Source organism: Canis lupus, chromosome 2 (genome assembly GCF_003254725.2).
Source record: "Canis lupus dingo isolate Sandy chromosome 2, ASM325472v2, whole genome shotgun sequence".
Classification (NCBI taxonomy): Eukaryota; Metazoa; Chordata; class Mammalia; order Carnivora; family Canidae; genus Canis; species Canis lupus.
Genome location: NC_064244.1, coordinates 34,330,198 through 34,352,372, shown reverse-complemented (window position 1 = coordinate 34,352,372; position 22,175 = coordinate 34,330,198). Strand labels below are relative to the sequence as shown.

General features: G+C 40.9%; 2 protein-coding genes across 9 annotated transcripts in view; both read right to left on the bottom strand.

Annotated features, from left to right (window-relative positions):
• Positions 1-598: 598 nt before the first annotated feature.
• EIF4EBP3 (eukaryotic translation initiation factor 4E binding protein 3) lies at positions 599-6,154 on the bottom strand. Of its 2 annotated transcripts, XM_035713855.2 has the most exons (4): positions 5,849-6,154; positions 5,618-5,727; positions 1,100-1,270; positions 599-937 (listed from the first exon to the last, which is right to left on the bottom strand). In XM_035713855.2, the coding sequence occupies exons 1-4, from the start codon at positions 5,891-5,893 to the stop codon at positions 934-936; spliced, it is 330 nt and encodes a 109-aa protein (XP_035569748.1). In that variant the 5' UTR covers positions 5,894-6,154; the 3' UTR covers positions 599-933. The 2 variants fall into 2 exon arrangements, with proteins under 2 accessions (XP_035569748.1, XP_025301267.1); XM_025445482.3 differs by lacking the exons at positions 5,618-5,727; positions 5,849-6,154 and adding an exon at positions 2,379-2,616.
• A 1,943-nt stretch (positions 6,155-8,097) lies between these two features.
• The window catches only part of ANKHD1 (ankyrin repeat and KH domain containing 1), a 118,954-nt gene continuing 104,876 nt past the window's right edge, over positions 8,098-22,175 (bottom strand). For 2 of the 7 annotated variants that reach the window (XM_025445456.3, XM_025445459.3), the window contains 10 exons: positions 21,477-21,651; positions 19,884-20,340; positions 19,271-19,417; positions 16,522-16,671; positions 14,539-16,148; positions 11,637-11,813; positions 10,373-10,624; positions 9,658-9,833; positions 8,854-9,018; positions 8,098-8,588 (listed from right to left, as the gene is read on the bottom strand). In XM_025445456.3, the coding sequence (XP_025301241.1) occupies positions 8,529-8,588; positions 8,854-9,018; positions 9,658-9,833; positions 10,373-10,624; positions 11,637-11,813; positions 14,539-16,148; positions 16,522-16,671; positions 19,271-19,417; positions 19,884-20,340; positions 21,477-21,651 (3,369 nt within the window). In that variant the 3' untranslated portion in view covers positions 8,098-8,528. The remainder of the gene's footprint in view (positions 8,589-8,853; positions 9,019-9,657; positions 9,834-10,372; positions 10,625-11,636; positions 11,814-14,538; positions 16,149-16,521; positions 16,672-19,270; positions 19,418-19,883; positions 20,341-21,476; positions 21,652-22,175) is intronic. The other 5 variants (XM_035713851.2, XM_025445458.3, XM_049101839.1 and 2 more) reach the window with 4 other exon arrangements.

Here is a 22,175-nt window from a genome sequence, read left to right as displayed (position 1 = left end):
TGGATTGCTGAAACATGGGATCATGACTTTTTGGAGGCGTGCTTGGGGGTAGTTAGGTGGGTAGGATCATGACTGATTCACCAAGTAAGCTGCTAACTCATTCTGGGCCCTGAAGTCTTCTAACCCTCTTGAGGACAGGAGAGCCAAATGGAAGGGGTCATAGAGGCTTAAATTATGCTGAGAAGGGAGGATACAGGTTTTCAGTGTTGGAACAGGGGACGATACTTATGGGTGGAAGGCAGAAAAAGCATGGGAGGGACTGGAGAAGGTTAAACTCTAGGGCAGTGCCTCCTTTTCCTGATTTGGAATCAATAGGGAGGGACTGCTGGAGAGGCCCAATTCCAGGAAGGTTGCTTCCTGGAAAGGCTAGAACGGCCCTTGGCAAGGGTCAGGCTATTGCTATTGCTGTTTATGGCTTGGCAGCTCTTGTAGCCTGCCCCCATAACCTGCCTTTGGCTCTCACTGCTGCTGAAAGTGGACCTAATGACAGCTGGGAATGGACTGGGGGACCTCTGATCCTCACCAGGTCTGCTGGGGCCCTCAGCTTTGTGGCTGAGATGGGAAGGTCAGTATCAAGGAGAACACCAGAGTCAAAGCATTTCTTTGAATTTTTACTAAGCAGTTAGACAGTGACATACTCCATCCCTTAGTCCCAGCCTCAGCCCCTGATGATGGAGGGCTGGGCGTTGGGAGGAGCATCTACAGACGGAAGGGAAAGAGCTAAGGGCTTGGCAAGTTGCCCACTCGTATCCCTGGTCTAGTTGCCTCAGAACTAAGGGAGGCCCGACACCAAGTCACTCCCTTCCAGATTATGAGGCCACCTGGTGTTTGGAATACACCAGGAAGAGGTGATGGCAGCAGTGGTATGAGGGATTCCTCTAATTCCACACAGGATCATCTGCACTGGATTAGATGTCCATTTCAAATTGTGCGTCATCTGGAGAAAAAGAAGACAGGGACTGTTTGATGGGCTGAGGGTCTGCAAGCTCAGCAAGTTTAGCATCAGTACAGAAACCCCTCTCACTGTTAAACCCTCACTCTACTGAACAGGGGCATTTGGACTCCGGTATTTCTTAATTTTAGGCCCTGCTTTCCTTACCGGGTATCTCTTCCTCTGTCTCCTGCTCCTTCAGCTCCTCCAGCTTGGAGGGTGGGGCTGTTGGAGGAGTTGTGACCCCGGGAATCTGAGGGAGGCAGCACGGCGGCGTCCGGGCAATGGGTGAATTTTTGCACTCCAGCAGGAACTTTCGGTCGTAGATGATCCTGGTGCCTGTCAAGGGGTAGGAACTAGGTAAGAGGCTGGAGCTTGGGTACAGAGCTTATAGGGTGTCATACCCAGGCTTTTAAGGGACCTGGAACTCACATTTCCCCATGTATTAAAGGGCTACTGCTCTGCAGACCGGCCAGGGTCTCAGCTGACTGGCCTTCAGAGCACTTAAAAGACTTCCAGGTCTAACCAAGATGTGGCTAAGTGCCATAAAGCAAGTAGGGCATCCCAGCTGGTCCAGGTATTTTGGTTTAGGGAAGCTTCAGGTCTCAGTTCTAAGGAGGAGCACAAAACTTGGGAGAACTCAGGTACTAAAGACTGCTCCTGTCTGGCTCTGCTGGATCTGGGGCTTCCCAATTCTGTAGGGTCGGGGGTCGTTAGCCCTTCAGGCAGTTGGCTCAAGAGGCCAAATAGCAGATTTCACCCTTGCTGCCATCTGGGTTTGGGTACCCGGCAAGGAGAAGGTGTGCTCTCTGGACAGCTGCTTTCTCGGTGAAACAGGGACAGACTGTTCTTACTTACCCTGACCCCTCCCAAGTCCTATCAGGCTAAGCCCAAGCCTAAGAAACTTGGCCCCGGTTCTGTTCTCAAAGGGCCCTACCCTGTTCTTGCCCCTCCCTTCTGCCTCCACGTGGCAGGAAACCTGGGTCCAAGAGCCCAGCAGCTCAAGATCCCAGGCAATCAGCCCAACCAAACAGCTGCCAGCCACCTGCAGATACTCAAGGCTTTTTGGCCCCAACTGCCTGAGTCCTGCTTTAGCCGCTTTGGGAGACCTGGTGCTTCCTGCTGAGGTCAAGCTCAGCTCGGGCTCTGGGTCCTAATGCCAGGCGGCAAAGTCGGGAGGGGCACCTAAAACCCAGGCCACAGTGGGGAGTTCAGTCCACAGTCACCCAGGAGCTAGGCTTTAGGCCACGGTGCATTTACTTCGAAGTTTCAGGGGACTGAACCGGCCTTCAGTTCCAAACACCCTCCCACCCCCTGCAAAAGCTACAGCCTGTAAAGGGGCCTGCGGCGAGGATCCCAGGCCTGCACCTCCCCTCTCCCAGCCCGCCACAGGACGCCCGCGCTGGGCCTGCCCAGGGCCCGCGGACCCCCAGCCCGGCCTGCTGACCTCCCGGGGTAGTGGCGTATAGCGTGCCCCCCGGCGTGGTGCTGTAGCAGTCGGGCAGCCGGTCCCTGCCTCCGGGGATCGGGCAGCTCGTGGATGTGGACATAGCGAGCAGGACGGCAGTCGGCAGGGGCGCCAGCCCAGGGCGCCCAGTGCAGCTAACTCAGAAGCAGACTCAGTGGACCACGTGCGCCGCAGCAACACCGGGATGACGTCACGCCCGGGGCGGGCCGCTAGCCGTCACTCAACCCGACGGTCCCGCCCCACTCCAGGCCGCCTGACTAGGGGAAGCTTGAAAGGAGTTCGGACCTCCGCACAGGCCTGCATCCTCCTGGCTCAACACTGGCCGCCTGACTCAGGGCTGTAGCCATTCAGCTATTTACTGGTTAAACCGGGTGCCAGGACCGGTAAGGCACAGCACACACTACTGCCCTGTGTTAATTCACCCATTTCTCTCAACAGTTTTGTACAGTAAAGCACTATTATTAGCCACATTTGACAGGTGAGGAAAGGAAAGCCCAGATTAAGTCCCTGGTTGAGAGTTCTATCTTATAGGAGGGGGAGCTGGGAGTCAGACCTGAGAGTATCTGATGCCAGGACCTGTGCCCTTCCTTACAGCTGGGGACTGCCTCCCATTAATCAATTACAGTACAGGGTAAAAAGTGGCCCTATGGCCTGGTGCACAGCAGGAAGGGGAAGGTCAGAGAGGGATGGTAGCCTTTTTAGCAGAAGTGATATAGCTAACTAACTTTAAGAAACTAAGGAAAGGCAGGGGGCTGGTGAGAAGGGCTTGGTCTTTAGCTCTCTGGAAAGGAAGATCAGAGAGTCTGGCCTTAGAGGATTTTTTTGATGTAGTCACAGTGATATGAAAGGAGGCAGGAGAAGGGTGGTGGAGAAGAAAGTACTAAACCTAGTACCTACACATACTAAACACCTTGATTTGGTCAAGGGGTCTTCCTTAAAATCAGTATTACGATTCACCCCCCAATTAAGTACAGACCACTGGATTTCATGCATTTAACAATATTAATGTTACTTCAGTTCTGGCTTCATCATATTTTCCCTTAGCTTTGATTTCTCCACTCACTAAAAAAAAAAAAAAAAAAGTGTTTTACTACTCAATGCTTCTCAAACTTTAATGTGCATAAAAATCACCTTGGATATGTTGTAAATGAAGATTTTGATATAGTAAGTTTGGGGTAGGACCTGAGCTTCTAGGTCCCAGGTGATACAGTCCCTCAGCTCTGTAGGTCCTTAGAGTAACACTTCAGGTAACAAGGATATTTATATTTTATTGTTCCAAAATATTTTTGAACATCTTACAAAGTTATGTATGCCTAAAAGAAGGGTCTTGATTGACACTGCTGGAGGGTAAGGTTTGGGAGCAGACTGTGAGGAGCTGTCTATCACAACTCAGTTTTTTTAAAAAATATTTATTTATTTATTTATGATAGACATAGAGAGAGAGAGAGAGAGAGAGAGGCAGAGGAGGAGGGAGAAGCAGGCTTCATGCCGGGAGCCCGACGCGGGACTCGATCCCGGGACTCCAGGATCGTGCCCTGGGCCAAAGGCAGGCGCCAAACCACTGAGCCACCCAGGGATCCCCCACAACTCAGTTTTTGAGGTAAGTCTTGTGGGGGTAGTGAGGAATAGGATAGAGGACCATGAGACTGAAGGTGAGGATTCTAGCCTAGTGAAACGGGGTAGACAGAAGGGCAGTGGTTATGAGGATGGAGAGAAGTTGTCAGGATCCCCATACACAGAGGGGGAAAGATAAGGTGACTGATTAAGGGTGAGGTGAGAGAGAAGGAGTTAAGCTAGGATAATTTCCAGTCTTCTGACTTAAAAGTCTTGGTGGTAGCAGCAGCCCCTAATAAAGTGGGGAAAATAAGAGAAGCCTATCTTAAAAAAAAAAAAAAAAAAAAAGAGAGAGAGAGAGAGAAGCCTGTCTTATATTGGGAAATATATAACGTGTGGAATGCTGAGATGGAACAGCATGGCAAGGAGTTAGATCTATGGGTCTGAAGCTCAGGGGGAGAAATCTAGGCTAGTGACTGAGATCTGGGTGGAGTGAAATCCAAGAGTGTGGGATGAGATCACTGGGATAGAAGATACAGCCTAAGAAGAGGCCTGAGCACATCAACATTTATTTAAGGGGTAGTGGAGGAAGAGGATTCACCAAAGGAGGCTGAGAAGTGTCCAGAGTTTTCAAGAAGGATCAGTGTGGAAGTGAGGTCACTCTTATGTTCATCTCTACTACACAATGACAGCAGCAGTTACCACTACTATGTACGGCTACTAGAAGCTTGTTTTGAGGTGCTGTGTGTGCTCTAAAGGCTAGGGAACAAGAGATAGATCATTGGCCTTAGAGAGAAAGCCAGATACATCATGCATGCAATTTGGATGAAGGACCAAGAGTTTAGAGGCTCAACACTGATTACCCATTAGAATATGTGAGCTTGATACAGACAAGCACAAGAAAAAGAAAAACAGAAAAATAGAAAAACAAAAAACAAAAAATCTATGCCTAGGCTCCAACCCCAGGGAACTGATTAAGCCCTTAAGGGAATATCAGGTCTCTGCTACCAAACTACTTTGGACTTAGACCAATACCATGAAGATAAAGCAGGAGATAAAAGTAATCAAAACAGGTTTGGCAGTCTGGTGTTGAGACTGCTGATCCTATTTTCCAAATTAGGACTTAGAGCCCAGTCTTCTGCTCTTTATTGGATGTGGTCTTAATGCACATAAATTCTGGATACTTAAAACTATCTTTCTCTCATTCACTTGCTACAGAATAAAGTAAAGGTGAAGAATCTGTCTGATGACAAATGGTGACAAATCTTTAAAGATGAATAGAAAATATGGGGTTTTCAGAGCCCCTCATTCCAGGACAGGGTCCACTGGAAAGACGTCACAACCAGCAACACTTCTTGGTAGAAGAGATCTAGGGCTAGTTAGAGAACAAGATGTTCAGAAGCTGTTTTCCTACAGGCTTATTTGCTACTTCCTGGGTTTTCAATGTGGTCCAAAGGTCTTGAACAGTGGGACAGAATCAAGTTTACTAACTACTCCTTTTTGTTTGGCTTGAAACTATAATATGACCAGCCTTTCCCCTTCTACAAGCCACCTCAAACTGAGGATGGTTCCCTTATGGGCTAACTTTGAAGATGGGAAGAGGATTTGGCCAGAAGCTACAGGAAGAGTTGAAAATTGTAGTTCCAAGTCTTGAGATTTCTTACCTCTGGTTAGGAGAGGCCACCATTGGCTGTCCAACTCTCTTCTTCGGTCTGGTTAGCTGAGGTGATGGGATTTCCCCTTTGAGAGCAGGGACTGAAGGAAGGAGACTGGCCTATAAAAAGGCAAGTCAGCACACTGTAGCCACAATAGGTTTAAAGGGACTTAAACATCAATAATTTTATTGGTGGTGGAATTTTATTACACTACTACTTGAAATAAATGGGTCCAGAAACCTCGATGATATCAGTTGTATTCCTTGAAAGAGCTGTTATTCTCATGGGGTTCAATCTATGCCTCAGCAGGATGTTTCTTAATGATCTGAGGTCTCACTATGAATGTGCAAGGTTTTCTTCTGACTCTATTAAAATTTCAAAATCAGTACTGTCCCACACAACAGCAGGCTTCTGATTCCATGTGAGAATCAATGATAGTTGGTTACATTACCTCAGTAATGTAAACATTCTATTAGCTTTCAGTATTCTCATCTCATATATTCTCATTCACAAGAAAAAGGAGAAAATCTGTGTTAGCACTAGGAGACTCTTTGGGTTCATTTATGTTCAATTTTATTTTCAGTTGAGGAAAGTGAAGCCCAGAAATGAAAAATGACTTGCCTAAGATCATGAAGCTTCAAGCAACAGAAACAAAAACAGAATTTAGGCTTGTCTTATTCCACTGAACCCATGCTGCCACCTCCCATATCCCTCACATATTTTTAAAGTAATTAAGTTCTTACCTGAGCTAGGTTTAATCCAAGGTTCAGGATGGTAAAAGAGCAGTAAAGTAATGCCAGGAAGAGGCAAGACAGAGGAAGAAGAGATTATAGCAGGCAAAATGGGTTGGCGAGGAAGGATCCGAACAGAAAGAAAAGAAGGCAGGGAGGAGGGTATCCTAAATAGCTACTACTGACTGCACAGCTCCTGTTTTTTCCTAATCCTCTAAGGGTTTCTCCTAATTGCCCCCTCTTTGCATGGATTTTAGTTCCTGACTGGAGATAAAATTTCTCATTCTGTTATCCTCAAGGTGCAGAAGATAGAATTAAGGGCTCTCCCAGATAATTCAAATGTATTGTAGATGGTCAAAACAGGAAAAGCATTTTTGTCCCACTGAATAATTTGCTTAATATTATTTCTCATTGGGACACCTGGGTGGCTCAGTGGTTGAGCGTCTGCCTTCGGCTCAGGTCATGATCCTAGAGTTCTAGGATCGAGTCCCGCATTGGGCTCCCTGTGAAGAGTCTGCTTCTCCCTCTGCCTATGTCTCTGCCTCTCTCTGTGTCCCTCATGGACACATTTATTTCACTAATATTAGGTGTTTTTTTTGGTCATTTTATTGTTAGTGATAAATAGAAACATCAAGATATATAGGTGATCCAAGGGGTCTTTTGAGAATCTGATGTGTTTATCAAAGCACTAAAAAAGCAGGACCTTCAACACCTGATACTCTCCAAATCCACTCAAAATAGAAAACAAGAAATGAGGTTAAAGAAGCTCTCATATATAAGATAATATGGAAGACAAAAGAACCAGGCATGTCTAACACAGAACTTGGTGTGTCTCATTTAGCGGTGGCTTTAGGAGCCAGGCAGGTAAGATTAAGAACTCCTGGTGGTATGAAAATTGAAAAGTGCTGCTTATATGGCTCTGCTGCTATTACTACTTTTTTGTACATTCTTCTTTGTCTTGATGTGTGTTGTGACTCCTCTATCAGCCTTAAACTTTTTCTTGTTTTATTTTCTAAAGTGCCTATACATAAAACCAGGAAATTCCACTACATTAAAATATGAATATGTTGATGGCTGTTCTTTTCAGAGGGTTGTTTTTCCTTCTCTATTGCATCAGATTTTTGGCAGAACCTATAGTTTGGCCAAGGCAATCCATTCTAGTGTCCCTGTGTTTAGCTTGTTAAACATACTGGCTCTTCATACTTGGGGCTGTGGAACTAAGCCCAGAATTAGTCACATATTTATAAAGATTACTCTCGTGATCAACAATACCACAGTATTACAGGAGGCACTCCCACCCACTGCTATGTCCCAACCCAAATAAAACATAAAACACTAAAACCAAATAAGTCTTTAGATACAAGTCAGGAAGCACAAAAAGAGCCTGAACTTTGAGGATTTGAGTGTCGCTAAATTTGTTCAGTGTCATCTGATTGCAATCCTTTGGTCCTTATTGACACTCATCATCCATAAGGAGCTAACCCCAGCAGAGGCCTATCTGCTAAAGTCACAAAAGACAAATTGCAGAGGCTTGAAACTTTCCCACTTACAAAATGATACGGAAGAGAACAATAAGGAATTTTTAACACAGAATTGGTAGATAACTAGTCTACAAAACACTTTTCCAAGGCAGTCTAAAAATGATCTTCAAAGTGTAAAATGTGAGATGCCTGTTAGAAATACAGTATTAACAACTTGGTTCAATAGGATTGTGAATTGGGTAATATCTGCATGACCACTGAAAGGATCACACCCCACTTCTAAACACTGTTCATCTTTTTATTGAATATTCTGGTAAATATTTCACATTAATACAGGCTACATTAAGTAGAGCCACTATATGACAAGAAATTTACTCAACTTTTTCCTTTTAGTATGTAAACAATTGTACATGTATTTACCACCCTAAAAGGTTGAAACATGTAATCATCTAATTCTTTTCTGCATACAAGTAGCATTCAGTATGTTTAGCCAAAAGCACTAAGTTCAAAGTGGCTAAACTAACCAGAGAACATAATCAGGTGGATAGGAAATCACTTTGTTCTTATACAACGGGCAATCAAATTTCCATTGCTAATGCCTCAGAGAAAATTGCTTAGTTAGGCACATTAAAAAAAAAAAAAAAATCCCCAGAGTTCTTCCAAGGTCATAGGTTTCTCAAACAAGGCTAAAGAGTAAGACCTTCTAATTTAGTTGACATATTTGAGATGCATGTTTCCAATATGAGGAGCCCACGTGCCAGGCCAAATCTGAAAAGGGGGAGGAAAAATTGGAATTTCTAATTAGGAATCTTTAGACATTTACAAATTGAATATATAAATGCAATGGCAATTCACTGTTTCTGCCTAGGAAGAATACACATACATGAGATAAAATGTTTAGTAGCATCATATTGATATTGAAAAAATTCAGATGAAGATGGTCAGATGTCATGACTTGATATTTAGATTTTGTATTACCCAAAGAATTAAAAGAATAACATGACAAAATAAAAGAGCATTAAGTCTATTTTACCTGCTGGGCATCAGTGCATTCAGTTGAATTTTGAATAACTTTTATCATAGGGTTCCAAGCAGGATCTGGGTTGTGAAGTCCATTAAACAGAGGTCCTCCTGGAACATCAGCAAGCTGAGGATGAGAGGGTATTATGGTGCCTCCATACATGGAAATTGGCAGACCCTATGACAGCAGAAAGAAAGGTTTAATCCTGAAGTGATTATAAATGATGATTCCATAATTCCAGATTAGATATCTCTAATTTCCCATCATCCACAGAGCTCCTTAGGAGTCTTTAAAAATATAGCATCATACAGTAGTGAAAAACCAAAAGTGGTTACCTGCATAAGCAATACTTTTTTTTTTTTTTAAGATTTTATTTTTTTATTCATGAGAGACATACAGAGAGAGGCAGAGACATAGGCAGAGGGAGAAGCAGGTTCCCTGTGAGGGAGCCCAATGCAGGACTTGATCCCAGAACCCCGGGATCACATCCTGAGCCAAAGGCAGATAGATGCTCAACCACTGAGCCACCCAGGTGCCCCAGCAATACTTTTCAACAAGAAGAAAAACAACCTAACGAAGTCCAGTATCAGGAAATTTCCCAACTTTGATGAACACATATAATACCTTCAACTTTTCCATATTTTAGTTTCACCAATAAGCCTGTGCTAAGTAAGAAGAAAAGGGAAACTACTAAAAGATCTGGCCAAGTCATGGAAACAAACTTGTTACACCAAAAGGAAGAATTATTTCAATACAAACTATTCCTTAACACTAGCTGGCAAAGTGTTAAACAAGTTACAATGTTTGTTGACTCACTTTAGAAAAATCCAGAAAACTGCTTGCCATAGGTTGATGAAAAATGTTAGAGGGGGCTACCATTCCAGAATCATCTCTCTCCATTGGTTGATGCTGGGAGAATGTGCTTGGGTCTGATAATTGTTGATGCATTGGATGGTTCCCTATCACAGACTGTGACCAACCTGATAAGCCTTCTGGAAAGAAGAATTGAGGACAAGGTTTGATATTTATTTGGGTAAAATGACAATATATTACTACTTGAACTTTTTTCATACTAAATTTTAACAAACTCATTCCTTGGAAGAGCTCAGTGCCTGTTCATGACAATCTCTGCAAACCAAAAGAACCAGTTCCTGGAAAACTGGGGAAAGTCCTTTGAATACCCCAAATACTCTACCTCGTCTTTTTCAAAAGACCAAGTGCTCTCTGAAGGAACATTAATGATTATCCTATTCTACACTGGAAAGCTTAAAAGGGAAAGGAAGTACACTTTGAATCTTTTACTTCTAATCTATATTTATTATTATTATACATATTACATATATTATTATGTATAAATCTAATATTCCAATCTCTGAGACTGGTTTGAATTCTTCAAAGGTATAAACACTCCTACCGACTGTTAAGTGTAGGAACTAAGCTATTTTGTTTTAAGGAACTATGTTTTAATGGCAAAATCCCACAACTTACTTGAGATATCTATCCCTCTGGACGTAGGACAAGGTAACTATACCTGACATAGCGTTGACACCAAATGACCAGATTCCACTGTGTCCAACGGGAGCGACAAAACTGGTCCCCACAGGGGCTTGTGCGACAGACCCTCCTTGTCGAATCCGGGCTAATCTCTCTGTTCCAATGGGGGGAGGTATCTTTCGATCCTGACTGGCACTGCCTCCTTTTGGTTGGCCCAATGTTGGTGGGGCAGAGGTGGCTGAAAGAGGTGAAGATGATCCCGAAGAAACAGATGGAATAGGAGAGTCACCTGGTGGCAAAATATTTGTCTATTGTTTTATTACATTAAAAACTAATTATAAGAATATGAGAAACCTTGTTGGAAACATCTATTCCACAACACAGGTTCTGTAAAGAAAAATTTCATTTTATAAGATCATTCAAATGAAAATATGTAAGTTCTATGAATATTATCCTATATTACTTCTGCACATACAAAGTATAAACAAATAGTCTAAAAATTTTTTTCCAGATTGCTGAATAAAGCTAGAAAGGAAGGCCATATTAATTTAAAAATTTAAATTAACTTAAATGTGGCAATGTTTGTACAGTAACCAGCATATTGTTTGGAAAAGAGCTGGTGGTCCTCTATATTTAGCTATTCTCTTTCTACAGTCCTTTTTCTCCATAAGGATAAAAAGTTAAATGTTAGCAAATATCTTGAATTCAACTCATGGCTTTGTTTCTTAATGGGATTTTCAGGTAATGTTGGTAGTTTTCCTTGTCAAAAGGGCCAATACTCCTTGACTGCTTCATGACGCTCATTTTAAAAAATCAAATCCTGTTTAAGTACTGGGAGAACTTCATCTGTTCTAAATATTGAAATAATGAAGAACAAAGGCATATTTTCACTTACAAGTGGCAATAATATGGTTTCCTAAAATGTAAAGATAAACTAAGAATCATACCAAACTGACTAGATACATAAATCTGCTTCTTTCCAGATTAAAGAAATTATTTTGCAATTCTCCCCACAAAGGGTCCTTTTATAAAACTACATGTAGTACCTCTTTTCTTCATTCAACTCAGAGTAAACATTTCTGGCTTGGAAGGATGTCTTGTTCCTTCTCAAGTTTTCTACGAATGACTGACAATTTTTGACAGGACTGCAATACAAACCTTTGGTATCTGCAAGCCATCATACCAGTTACTCTAGTTTACTAAACTTTAGCTTACTAAAGTTACTATGTAGTATTCCCTGAAACAAATAGTTTCATAATTTATTCAAGACTCTTTGGGAAGAGTTCCTTCAGGATTCCTACATGAGTTTGAGGCGCTTGTCCAAGGATGGGGGGAAAAATGTTGTCTGTTGAAACTTGGAGTCCCAACAGGAGCTGGCCCTTGCAGGAAAACCCGTGTTCCAGGTATGCCGGAAAAACTTGTCAGAGTAGCTGAAGAGGAAGATGGGGAGTTGCCTGATGGGTCAATGGATGGTAAGCCTGCAAGAAAACAGGTCCAAGACATCCAATTAGCCAAGGCTTAAAGCTAAAACTAAACTAAAAGCTAACTAAAAGCTTAAAGCTAAAACTAAAGCTAAACTAAAAGTTCAAAGTATACTTAATTCCTTTTGAGTCCCTCAGGCTTCATGAATGGAGCCTGCTTCTCCCTCTGCGTCTCTCATGAATAAATACAATCTTAGAAAAAAAAATTTAGAACATTTTTGTCTTCCCTAAAAGAAACTCTGTACCTATTACCTGTAACTTCTCATTCTCCAAACAACCAATAATATACAGTCTCTATCAATTAGTCTGTCCTGGAAATTTCATATAAATGGAATTATATAGTATGTGATCTTTCTGCAACTGGCTCCCTTCACTTAGCATAATGTTTTCAAGGTTCATCCATGCTGTAGCATGCATCTGTACTTCTTTCCTTATCACTGCTGAATAGTAATCCCATTATATCAACACACCACATTTTATTTTGGTATTTATCAATTGAGGGACCGTGGGTTGTTTCCACTTTTGGGTTATTATGCTGCCATGAATATCTGAATACCAGTTTTTTGTGTAGACATGTTTCTCTTTCACCTAAGAGTGGAATTACTGGATCAATATGGTAACTACATGTAACTTTTTGAAGAAATGCCAAGAACTATTTTTCTCAAGTTGCTGTATGACTTTGAATTTCCACTGGCAGCATTTGAGGTTTCCAATTTCTCCACATCCTTCTCTATTGTCTTCAGTATTACTAATTCTTACCTGTCAACCAGAAGAATAAACTGTATCTATGACAAATTATGAAAAACAAGGATCAACAAAAGAAACTAGATAGGCAGTTAAGTCCAGGCTTACCAATCCTGGACCCCAGAGGGAAGGTCCAGGCTAAGGCTTGCTTTCAAAAAATGATTGTTTTTAATTAACAGTAAATAATTGAGGCTATATAGATGTGAGTAATTAAGATCTCCAAACCTTGTTCTCTACCAAACTAGATGGATAATTTTTTCTCTCCTTTTACTTTTGTCTAAAAATTAATAATCTGTACATCTTCTGGGATACAGTATTAGAGTGCAAAAAGCTCAAACACTGGAATATGAGAGACCTGAAGTCAAACTTGGGCTAAGGCACTTGTAATTCACACGTTAGTGCCAGTCAGTTCAAAGATTAATGTTTTCTACACGGATTGCCCGAGCACTGGCAATGAGTTCTTTCACCCTGTGGCCTTTGAAAACCTCTATTGCAGTTTCCCCAAAATGAAAAGTTAAAATAGATACTGATTTACAGAAAAAAATAAAGAAAGGAAATGGAAGAAAGAAATCCAAGAGAATATTGTGGACTATAGATGATCTTATGTAACCTTATATATCTACTTGAAAGATTATATAACAGTTATGTTTTCCTAAAAGACAAGTAAATTAAAAAAATATCTGGAAGTTAAGTTAGTTTATGGATAAAATTATACTATATCCATAAACTCCCAAATTTTCAACACCACAGATCAGTTTATGATTAGCAAAAAGGAAGGATGGGCTATAAAAGACATTTTTCTAACTGAAAGAAAACTGCTAAGTGGCCACAGAGCTGCTGCTGCTGCTGCTTCTTCTTCTTCTTCTTCTTCTTCTTTTATAAGATTTTATTTTTATTCATGAGAGAAAGAGAAAGAGGCAGAGACAAAGGCAGAGGGAGAAGCTGGATCCTGGATCCCAGGATCACGCCCTGAGCTGAAGGCAGATGTTCACACTGAGCTACCCAGGTGTCCCAAGCTGCTGCTGCTTCTTTTTTAAAAAGATTTTATTTATTCATGAGAGACACACAGAGAGAGGCCAGAGACCTAGGCACAAGGGAGAGGCAGACTCCCTGTGGGGAGCCCGATGCGGGACTCGAACCCCAGACTCCGGGATCACGACCTGAGCCAAAGGCAGACACTCGATCACTGGGCCACCCAGGTGCCCTTGGCCAGAGCTACTTACCCCCATTCCATGTCAGCTACGACTTCTTCTTCTTTTTTTTTTTTTTTTTTTTAAGATTTTATTTATTTATTCATGAGAGAGAGAGAGAGAGAGAGAAGCAGAGACTTAGGCAGAGGGAGAAGCAGGTTCCATGTAGGAAGCCCGATGTGGGACTCAATCCCGGGACTCCAGGATCATGCTCTGAGCCAAAGGCAGGTGCTCAAACGTTAAACCACCCAGGTATCCCTCAGCTGTGATTTCTAATTTGCTTTTCAGAATAGTGCAAAACACTGTGAAATCTGGCTCCTAGATTCTGGAAAACAGACTCTGGTTTTTTACTTATCTTCAAGGCAACACTAGACTCCTATCTATCTTTATCTTCCTTATAATGCCTCAGCAGCTAATCTGTAATTTTGAGAAACCAAAATGATGAATCTAAATTGGTCTTTTTACAGTAAGAACCCACAAATGACTGGATCTCTTCAATCATCTCTATCTAATGTAAATAATAAAGAATACTATGAAATATGAAACATCACTTAATATTCAGTTTGAAGACCCAAGACTGATAACAAAGAATAATGTAGATTAGGGACTGGTACCTTTGCAAGACAAACTTTTTAAATCTGAGAAATGCAAACCCTTGCTATGATTTAAAAAATGTCTATAGGGCCACCTGGGTGTATGTAAGTACAAAATAGCTGCTTTGTTATCTTGGAGGAATCAGTTATGCTGGTAGAACCCCATACTGAGCTGCAGTAATAGTTATAACTTACCCACTGGACTAGTAGAAACTCGCTGGGAAGGTCTGAAGCCAGGTGCCTTAGAGTTGTCTGGGTGCACATTTTCCAAGTGTCCAAGTACAGAGTTACCCAGGAACGCTGACTGAACAGTGAAAGAGGCATCTGCAGCAACTCGTGAGGACAGTGGACCATCTCCCCAACCCTGGTTAGCTGGCACCTGACTGCTATCAAAAAGACTACTGAAGTGATTGAAAAGCGTGGCTGGGCCAAATGTAGGTGGCAAAGATTTATTTGCTGGGTTAATGTGCATCTGAGAACCATTCATAATGTTCATGGCTGAAGAAAGCTGCACTGCAGCTGGTGGGCCTTGAGGTGGTGTTAAAGGAACTGGATTTGTGACAAAAATAGACTGGGGATCCTGGTGGATAGTTGCATTTGGTACCACTGAATAAAAAGAACCTCTGGGCTGCATTCGATGAGAAACTCGAGGTGCTGGTACAGCTAATTGAGGTAAATTACTGGTGTCCTGATTATCAGCAGCAACCAGTCTGGGTGATGCCAAAGTCAATGGAGCTGGTTCTGAGTTAGATGCAAAAGGCATCGACATGGGACTTAAATCAGACACACTGGATGGTGGTACCTCCTCCTGTGTGTTACTGGAGGGAGGAGCAGGACTACTGGATGGGTGAGTTTCTGGAGCTCCTGGGGTGTTGCTGGCAGAGCTACTGCAACTATTGGCAGTGGAAGATGGGGTGCACAGGTGTGCCATGGCCTGATCCTGTGTGGATACTTTCTCTTTGGGGGGTGGCATGGCAGAGAAAGACTCCATCTTCTGTGAAGAAAGCTGGGCTTGAGGAGTACTTGCGGGCAGAAATGTGGTGGAAACTTGCCCGCTAGTGACAGGTGCAGAGGAAACAGAAGGCAAGGAACTACAAGTGCTTGTCACAGAAGAAATCACTGTTGCCGGAGGACTCGTCTTAGGTACACAGGCAAACAACTGCTTTCTGACTGATGAAGGAGTCCGGGTATTAGTCACACACAGCTGCTGACTGGCAGCAACTACTGAAGAGACAGTGATAGGACAACTGGCGGTAGCTAGCCCAGCAGACTCTGAGGGTAAGACAGTCCCGTTCTGGTTAGGTAGACGGCCTGCGTTATTATGCTTTGGAGAGCTATTGGTGTTGCCAGGATTCACAGGTCTCACTGGGAATGGCCCCCAAGTGTTAGGAGAGGGTGAAAAGGTTCCTCCAAACTGGGCCATGGGTAAGCGAGGATGCCGAATCTGTTGCATAGTTTGAGCAGCCAGCAGGGCAAAATGAGGGTGGGGGTAAGCCAAGGGTAGAGAAACTGGGAAAGAAGAACGTACATTTGCTGGAACATTCTTGGTAAGTTTATTAGTTGGCTGGAACGTAGATAATGTTGTCGCCTGTGAGGTTACAAGAGTTGGAGCACCCAAAGGAAATGCATTTTTACTGGAAGCTGCTGTGGTGCCTACTCCAGATGAGAAGTTTGCATGGATAGATTTGGTGCTGGCAGGTGTTCTGATATGATTTTTAGGAATCAAGTCTTCCAGTTCCTTAGCAGGATCTTGAATAAGTGCATTGATAAGCTGAACTGCATATCTTGTTGATTCTGTACCACCCCTGGGGAGAAAACAAAAAACAAAACAAGATCAAAGACATAAAAAACCAAACCAAAACAAAAAAAACAGGTAATCTTAACCATAGAATAAAATTCTTTTTTTTTAATTTTATTTATTTATTCATAGAGACACACAGAGAGAGAGAGAGAGAGAGAGAGGCAGAGAGAGAAGCAAGCTCCATGCAGGGAGCCCGACGTGGAACTCAATCCCTGGTCTCCAGGATCACACCCCAGGCTGTAGGCGGCTCTAAACCGCTGCGCCACAGGGGCTGCCCTAGAATAAAATTCTTGATTGTACCATATCCTAACAAAAGTTTGCTTCTAAAAATATTTAATTTCCATACAGAACAAGTAATATACATTTTTCACAATTACCTTATTGTGATCATTCTTTCACCATTCTTATCTTTTTGTTTATCCACATCAATATGGGCGCCTGTAACATCTTGTATTGCAGTGATGTTGCAGCCTCCTCTTCCCATTATCCTGGAAACTACAGAAGCTGGAACAGACAATTTCTTTGACCTAGAAATTGAATACTACACATGAGCTCATAAAAGCAAATTGTCTTTATTTAAAAAGATGTCTCAGTGACTATGTTCATGGACACCTGTAGAATAATATTTCTCAAACATTAAAGGGGAAAGTATTACAACTGACCTCTTACATTGAATTTAATTTAGTGAAAGTAAAAATTACTTGTCATTTAAAACAAAAATGTTTTTTAAAAAAGATTTTATTTATTTGATACACACACACAGAACACAAGCAGGGGGAGCAGCAGAGGGAGAGGGAGAAACAGGCTCTCTGCTGAGCAGGAAGCCTGATGTGGGGCTTGATCTCAGGACCCCAGGACCATGACCTGAGCTGAAGGCAGATGCTTAACTGACTGAGCCACCCAGGCACCCCATAACAAAATTGTATGTTATATATTTTAATTAATTTATTTTTAAAGATTTTATCTATTTATTCATGAGAGACACAGAGAGAGGCACAGACATAGGCAGAGGGAGAAGCAAGCTCCCTGTGGGGAGCCTGATGTGGGACTCAATCCTAGGACCCTGGGATCATGGCCTGAACCAAAGGCAGATGCTCAACCAATGAGCCACCCAGATGCCCCACAAAACTTTATTTTAAATAACTTGTGATCTAAGCATTTAAATCTGCTCCAAACATCACATGTCAACTAAGCTGCAACAACCATATGGACACACTCTTCCAAAGTTTAAATGATGTATAACATACTGTTAAACTTCATACCAAATACTAGAGGCTAGCTTATCAATGTCAATAATTTATACTTAGCAATAAAAAAAAAAAAAAGCCTCAGATTTGAACTACATAAAAAGCAAGTCACAGGTGGAATGCGAGACTTCCATTCATATGTGAGCTGAGCAGAGGTGGAGAGAAGACCAGAGGCTGAACTTGGGATCTGATAAGATGGCCTCCTGCCCCTAAGGACTATCAACGAAACCCAATGTTTGCTGGTAGAAGCAGTTCTTAAGCATTAAAGCAGAACCAGATGAGAGTTATTTTCCCATTATTTTTAAGTCCTCAGGGCTGGGCCCCATGATTTCCCTTTGCAAGGAGGGAACTGCAAAAACCTGCATTATTCCATCCAAAAGAGTAACAATGGCAGCCCTTGAGGTACTTTTCATGATTAAAATTTACCACACCTTAATGCTGGGAAGGATATATTCAGATACTTTGAAAAGTAGAGCATGGATTAGGCTATATGCCACGAGTAATACTTAAATCAATCTGGAAATGTCTGTAAATATATTTTGTTATTGTGAAGCCAACATTTGTTGTGTCATATAAAATATGTATACAAAATTTACATATGGCTTCTCATTTTACTTTAGCCAACTAACCACATTCAAATTATTAAGTAATTGGGTAACTGCTTCTCAAGGGTGCATCTCTTCTATTCTGTCAAGATTTCTTTTTGTTTGCATTTAATGGACACAATCTTTAGGAACAGTACAGAATAAAAACCCAGACATCTCAGTCCTTTGGTTATTTATTTATTTTTTAAAAAGATTATTTATTTATTTATTCATGAGAGATACAGGGAGAGAGAAAAAGAGAGCGAGAGAGAGGGAGACAGAGAGAGAGAGAGAGAGAGAGAGGCAGAGACACAGGCAGAGGGAGAAGCAGGCTCCATACAGGGAACCTGATGTGGGACTCAATCCCACCAGGACTCCAGGATCACACCCTGGGCTGAAGGCAGGCGCTAAACTGCTGAGCCACCCAGGCATCCCTCCTTTGGTGATTTAATGCCATTAGCAAATCTTCCTTGTTGTAAAGCGTGAACAGAGGCTAAAATTATCATCTGGACTGTACAAAACATTTTAAAGCAGTGGCCTGTCTGTTTTTATTCATCTCCTTCCTCATGGTTTAAGTATAAAGCATTGTAATTCTTTTTTGAGGGTGAAGATAGTTTTAATATTATGGGCTCCTTTCCCCCTTGTTATGGTGAATAGCAACTCTATTGGTTAATAGTGGCTAACCAGTTCTTTAGAACACACTCTCCAGCAAAGTCTAACTTTACTCAGGAGCCCCTGGGTGGCTCAGTCGGTTTAATATCTGCCTTCAGCTCAGGTCATGGTCCCAGGATCCCAGGGTCCTGGGATTGAGCCCTGTGTCAGGCTCCCTGCTCAGTGAGGAGTCTACTTCTCTCTCTCCCTCTGCCACTCCCCCTGCTTGTACTCTCTCTCTCAAATAAATAAAAATCTTTAAAAAAACCAGTCTAACTTTATTTAAACAATGTATATGGACAAACTTGACTGTTTTTATTAAACATACATCATAGTCCTCACAAATAACATTGTGACTTTGCTGTCAAGTATAGAATCTTTACAAGAAGCTTGTGAGCATTTTGTATGGTTTGTCTGGAAATGTCTGGAAACATCTGAAAATGTCTATAAATACATTTTGTTATTGTAAAGCCAACATTTGTTGTGTCATATAAAATATGTACACAAAATTTACATATGCCTTCTCATTTTACTTTAGCCAATTAAACACATTCAAATTATTAAGTAATTGGGTAACTACCTCTTTAAAAAAAAACCTATGCATAGTCTCTGCCAGTTAAAAAGATAAGACTAATTCTACTTACCTTCTTACAACTTCTTTCCATCCTTCTTCTCTTTTCTGTCCCCTTTTGGGGCTAGTCAGATTCAGCTTTATGTTTGGAGAACTTAATGGCAATGGCACTGACTTACAGCTTGTTGATAAGGAATTAGTACTTGTTTCACCTTCAAGTCTGAGAAGAAAGAATTATCAAGTCCAGTAAAACAAATTTTAAGACTGAAACTCACGAGACCATTTATAGACAAAGTTATGCTGAAATATTTGAATTAAAATTTGGCACATCAGTTCAGAAAATCAGAAAAAACAGAGCAAAGAGCTGATTATCTATTTCAGTATTAAAGTGGACTCAGAAGCCAGAAGTTGCACTACAATCAGTAAAAATGACATAGTGAAAATAAAATCAATATATGCTAGTATTTTCAACTTCAAAACTGAATCATAAAAATCTCTAATAATCTCACTTCCTAAGTTGCATGTGATTAGGACAGTAGTGAATTTCAGTTTTGAATACTGAAGACAGATAATGTGGTAGATCTAAATTGTTTAATACAACTTGTGCTAAAAAATGTATTTCAGATTCTTGAGTGGGTCATGAAAAAGGAAAGGTGGATGTAGAGTTAACAATCAGAAAAATTTACCGTGTCTGAGTTTTGGAAGTGGCAGTACTTGTCTTCTCTTCTTGGGAATGGAGTAGCAGTGAGGTGTATCTCCTATCACTAGAGGAATTCACATCCATAGTGAAATTTAACTCTTGGCTTTTACCACCACTGCTACTCTCACTGTTGCAGTCTGTGTTGTCCAAGTTATCAGAGTCACTATTTCCACCTGTACCACCACCTCTGGGTTCTCCATTTATTTTATTTTTATCAGCTTTTTGCTGTGCTAAGGATATATGTTGTTCTGGTAATATTAAATGAGCAGTGGGAGGGGTCTCCTTTGTTTTGTTCTTCTTATTTTTCCGATTGGTGCTGGGGGTTGTCACCACGTTGGCCCTTTTTTTCCCAAACACATTTGTGAATGTTGCAGATGTTGCAGAGATTCCAATTGTGGTAGTGGTCGTTGCACTAGGAGGTTCTATGGGAACTTCTTGCTCCACTGAAATTATCAAAAGGATAAAAATCACACTCATAGCCACAGATCTCAAAACAAACTGTGACAAGATATACATAATAATTCACAATAATTCAGTCCCTTAAGTCATCTTTTCCTTTCACCAGTATTCATTAGTAAATAAAGAAATCTTCATTGTTAGAACACAGGTACTATATACTATTTTAATGTCTAACTTGATATGAAACATTCATACCATAACATTCTTAAAATCTGAGATGCTACTCGCATGAACTAACCAAAAATCACAATACAGCTTAAATTCAGGAAAATTTTCATAGTTGGGTTATTGTCAATAATGCTGATATAAACTTTGGGGTTGCATGTACCCCTTTGAATTGGTAGGTGGGGAGTATTATGCTATGCAAAATAAGTCTGTCAGAGAAATACAAATACTATATGATTTCATTCATATGTGGAATTTAGGAACAAAACAAAGGAGCAATGGGAAAAAAAAAGAGGAGAGACCAACTAAGAAACACTCTTAACTGTAGAGAACAAAACTGATGGTTACCAGAGGGGAGGTGGGTGGAGGATGGGTGAAACAGGTGATGGGGATTAAGGAGTACACTCGTGATGAGCACCAGGTGTTGCACAGAAGTACTGAGTCACCTAAATTGTACATTTGAAACTAATATTACACTATGTTCATGAACTTGAATTTTAATAAAAACTTAGAACAATTACTTGTCTACTACGAGCACTGCTAAAATGCACAAAACAACTCTGAGAATAATGAACTCTAGCCCTGTATAGCTTTGAGCCCAAACCTTAGCTCAAAATTTATTGAGGAAATGGACCTCTCCCTAGATTCCAAATGAAGGAGGAAAGGGTAGGGTAGAACCTGAAGAGAAGCTGGCAAATCTCTTTACTGTATCACATTCAAGACATACATGACCTTTGACAGAACTTACAACTGAACTTCAAATTACATGCTTGCCTTCCCCTTTTTGTTTCTCTGTATCACTTCACAATGTAAAATATTCAGAAATATTTACTATAAAAGCCAACTATCAACTTCAGATTAAAGTACTGGATATCTAACTAGAATTAGAATAAAAAGTACTCAAAATGAAGTTGATAAACAGAATTTTATCCTAATTTGGAAGGGTCATTCTTACCATCTTCATCATTCTCTTCTTCATCTTCATCCTCTGGTAGTTCTGAATTCTCCTTAGGTTTGTTTTCCTCATCTTCTTCCTGCTTCCTTTTCTGTTCCTCTTTTTTCTTTTTTCTCTTTTCTTTCCTTTTTTCTCTTTTAGCTGCAAGAGCCTGTTTTCTGCTCTCCTCTCTTGACTGCAAATTAAGTAGGTATAACATTTTACCAATAATGCAATCATTTAAAATAAAGAATGAATATTTTTGTTTACGATAGATGGGGATTCCCATGGATATCAGTCTCAAAACATACTTAAAAAGCACACACACACAAAAGATAAACTGGACATCATCAAAATTAAATTTTTGTACTTCAGTGGAACCATCAACAAAGTAAAAAGAATGCATGAAATGGGAAAAATTTTTTGCAAATCATACATCTGGTAAGGGATTTGTATCAAGAATCTATAAAGAAGTCTCATGACTCAATAATGAAAAGACAAATAACTCAATTAAAAAATATACAAAGTACCCGAACAGGCATTTTTTCAAAGACTATATATATATATATATATATATATGAAAAATTATATACATATTATAGATATATATCTATGAAAAATTATGTATTATATATACATATATGTATTGTGTATTATATATACATATATATGAATAGTCAAAACATATGAAGACATATGCTCAATAACTACTAGACATCA

Coding starts and splice junctions, on each gene's coding strand:
- EIF4EBP3 (XM_035713855.2), bottom strand. CDS start 5,893: ATGAGAATAACAGCTCTTTCAAGGAATACAACTGATATCATCGAG. Junction 5,728..5,848: donor ATACAACTGATATCATCGAG/GTTTCTGGACCC, acceptor GCCTTTTTATAG/GCCAGTCTCCTTCCTTCAGT. Junction 1,271..5,617: donor GTGGCCTCTCCTAACCAGAG/GTAAGAAATCTC, acceptor ACCCCTTGACAG/GCACCAGGATCATCTACGAC.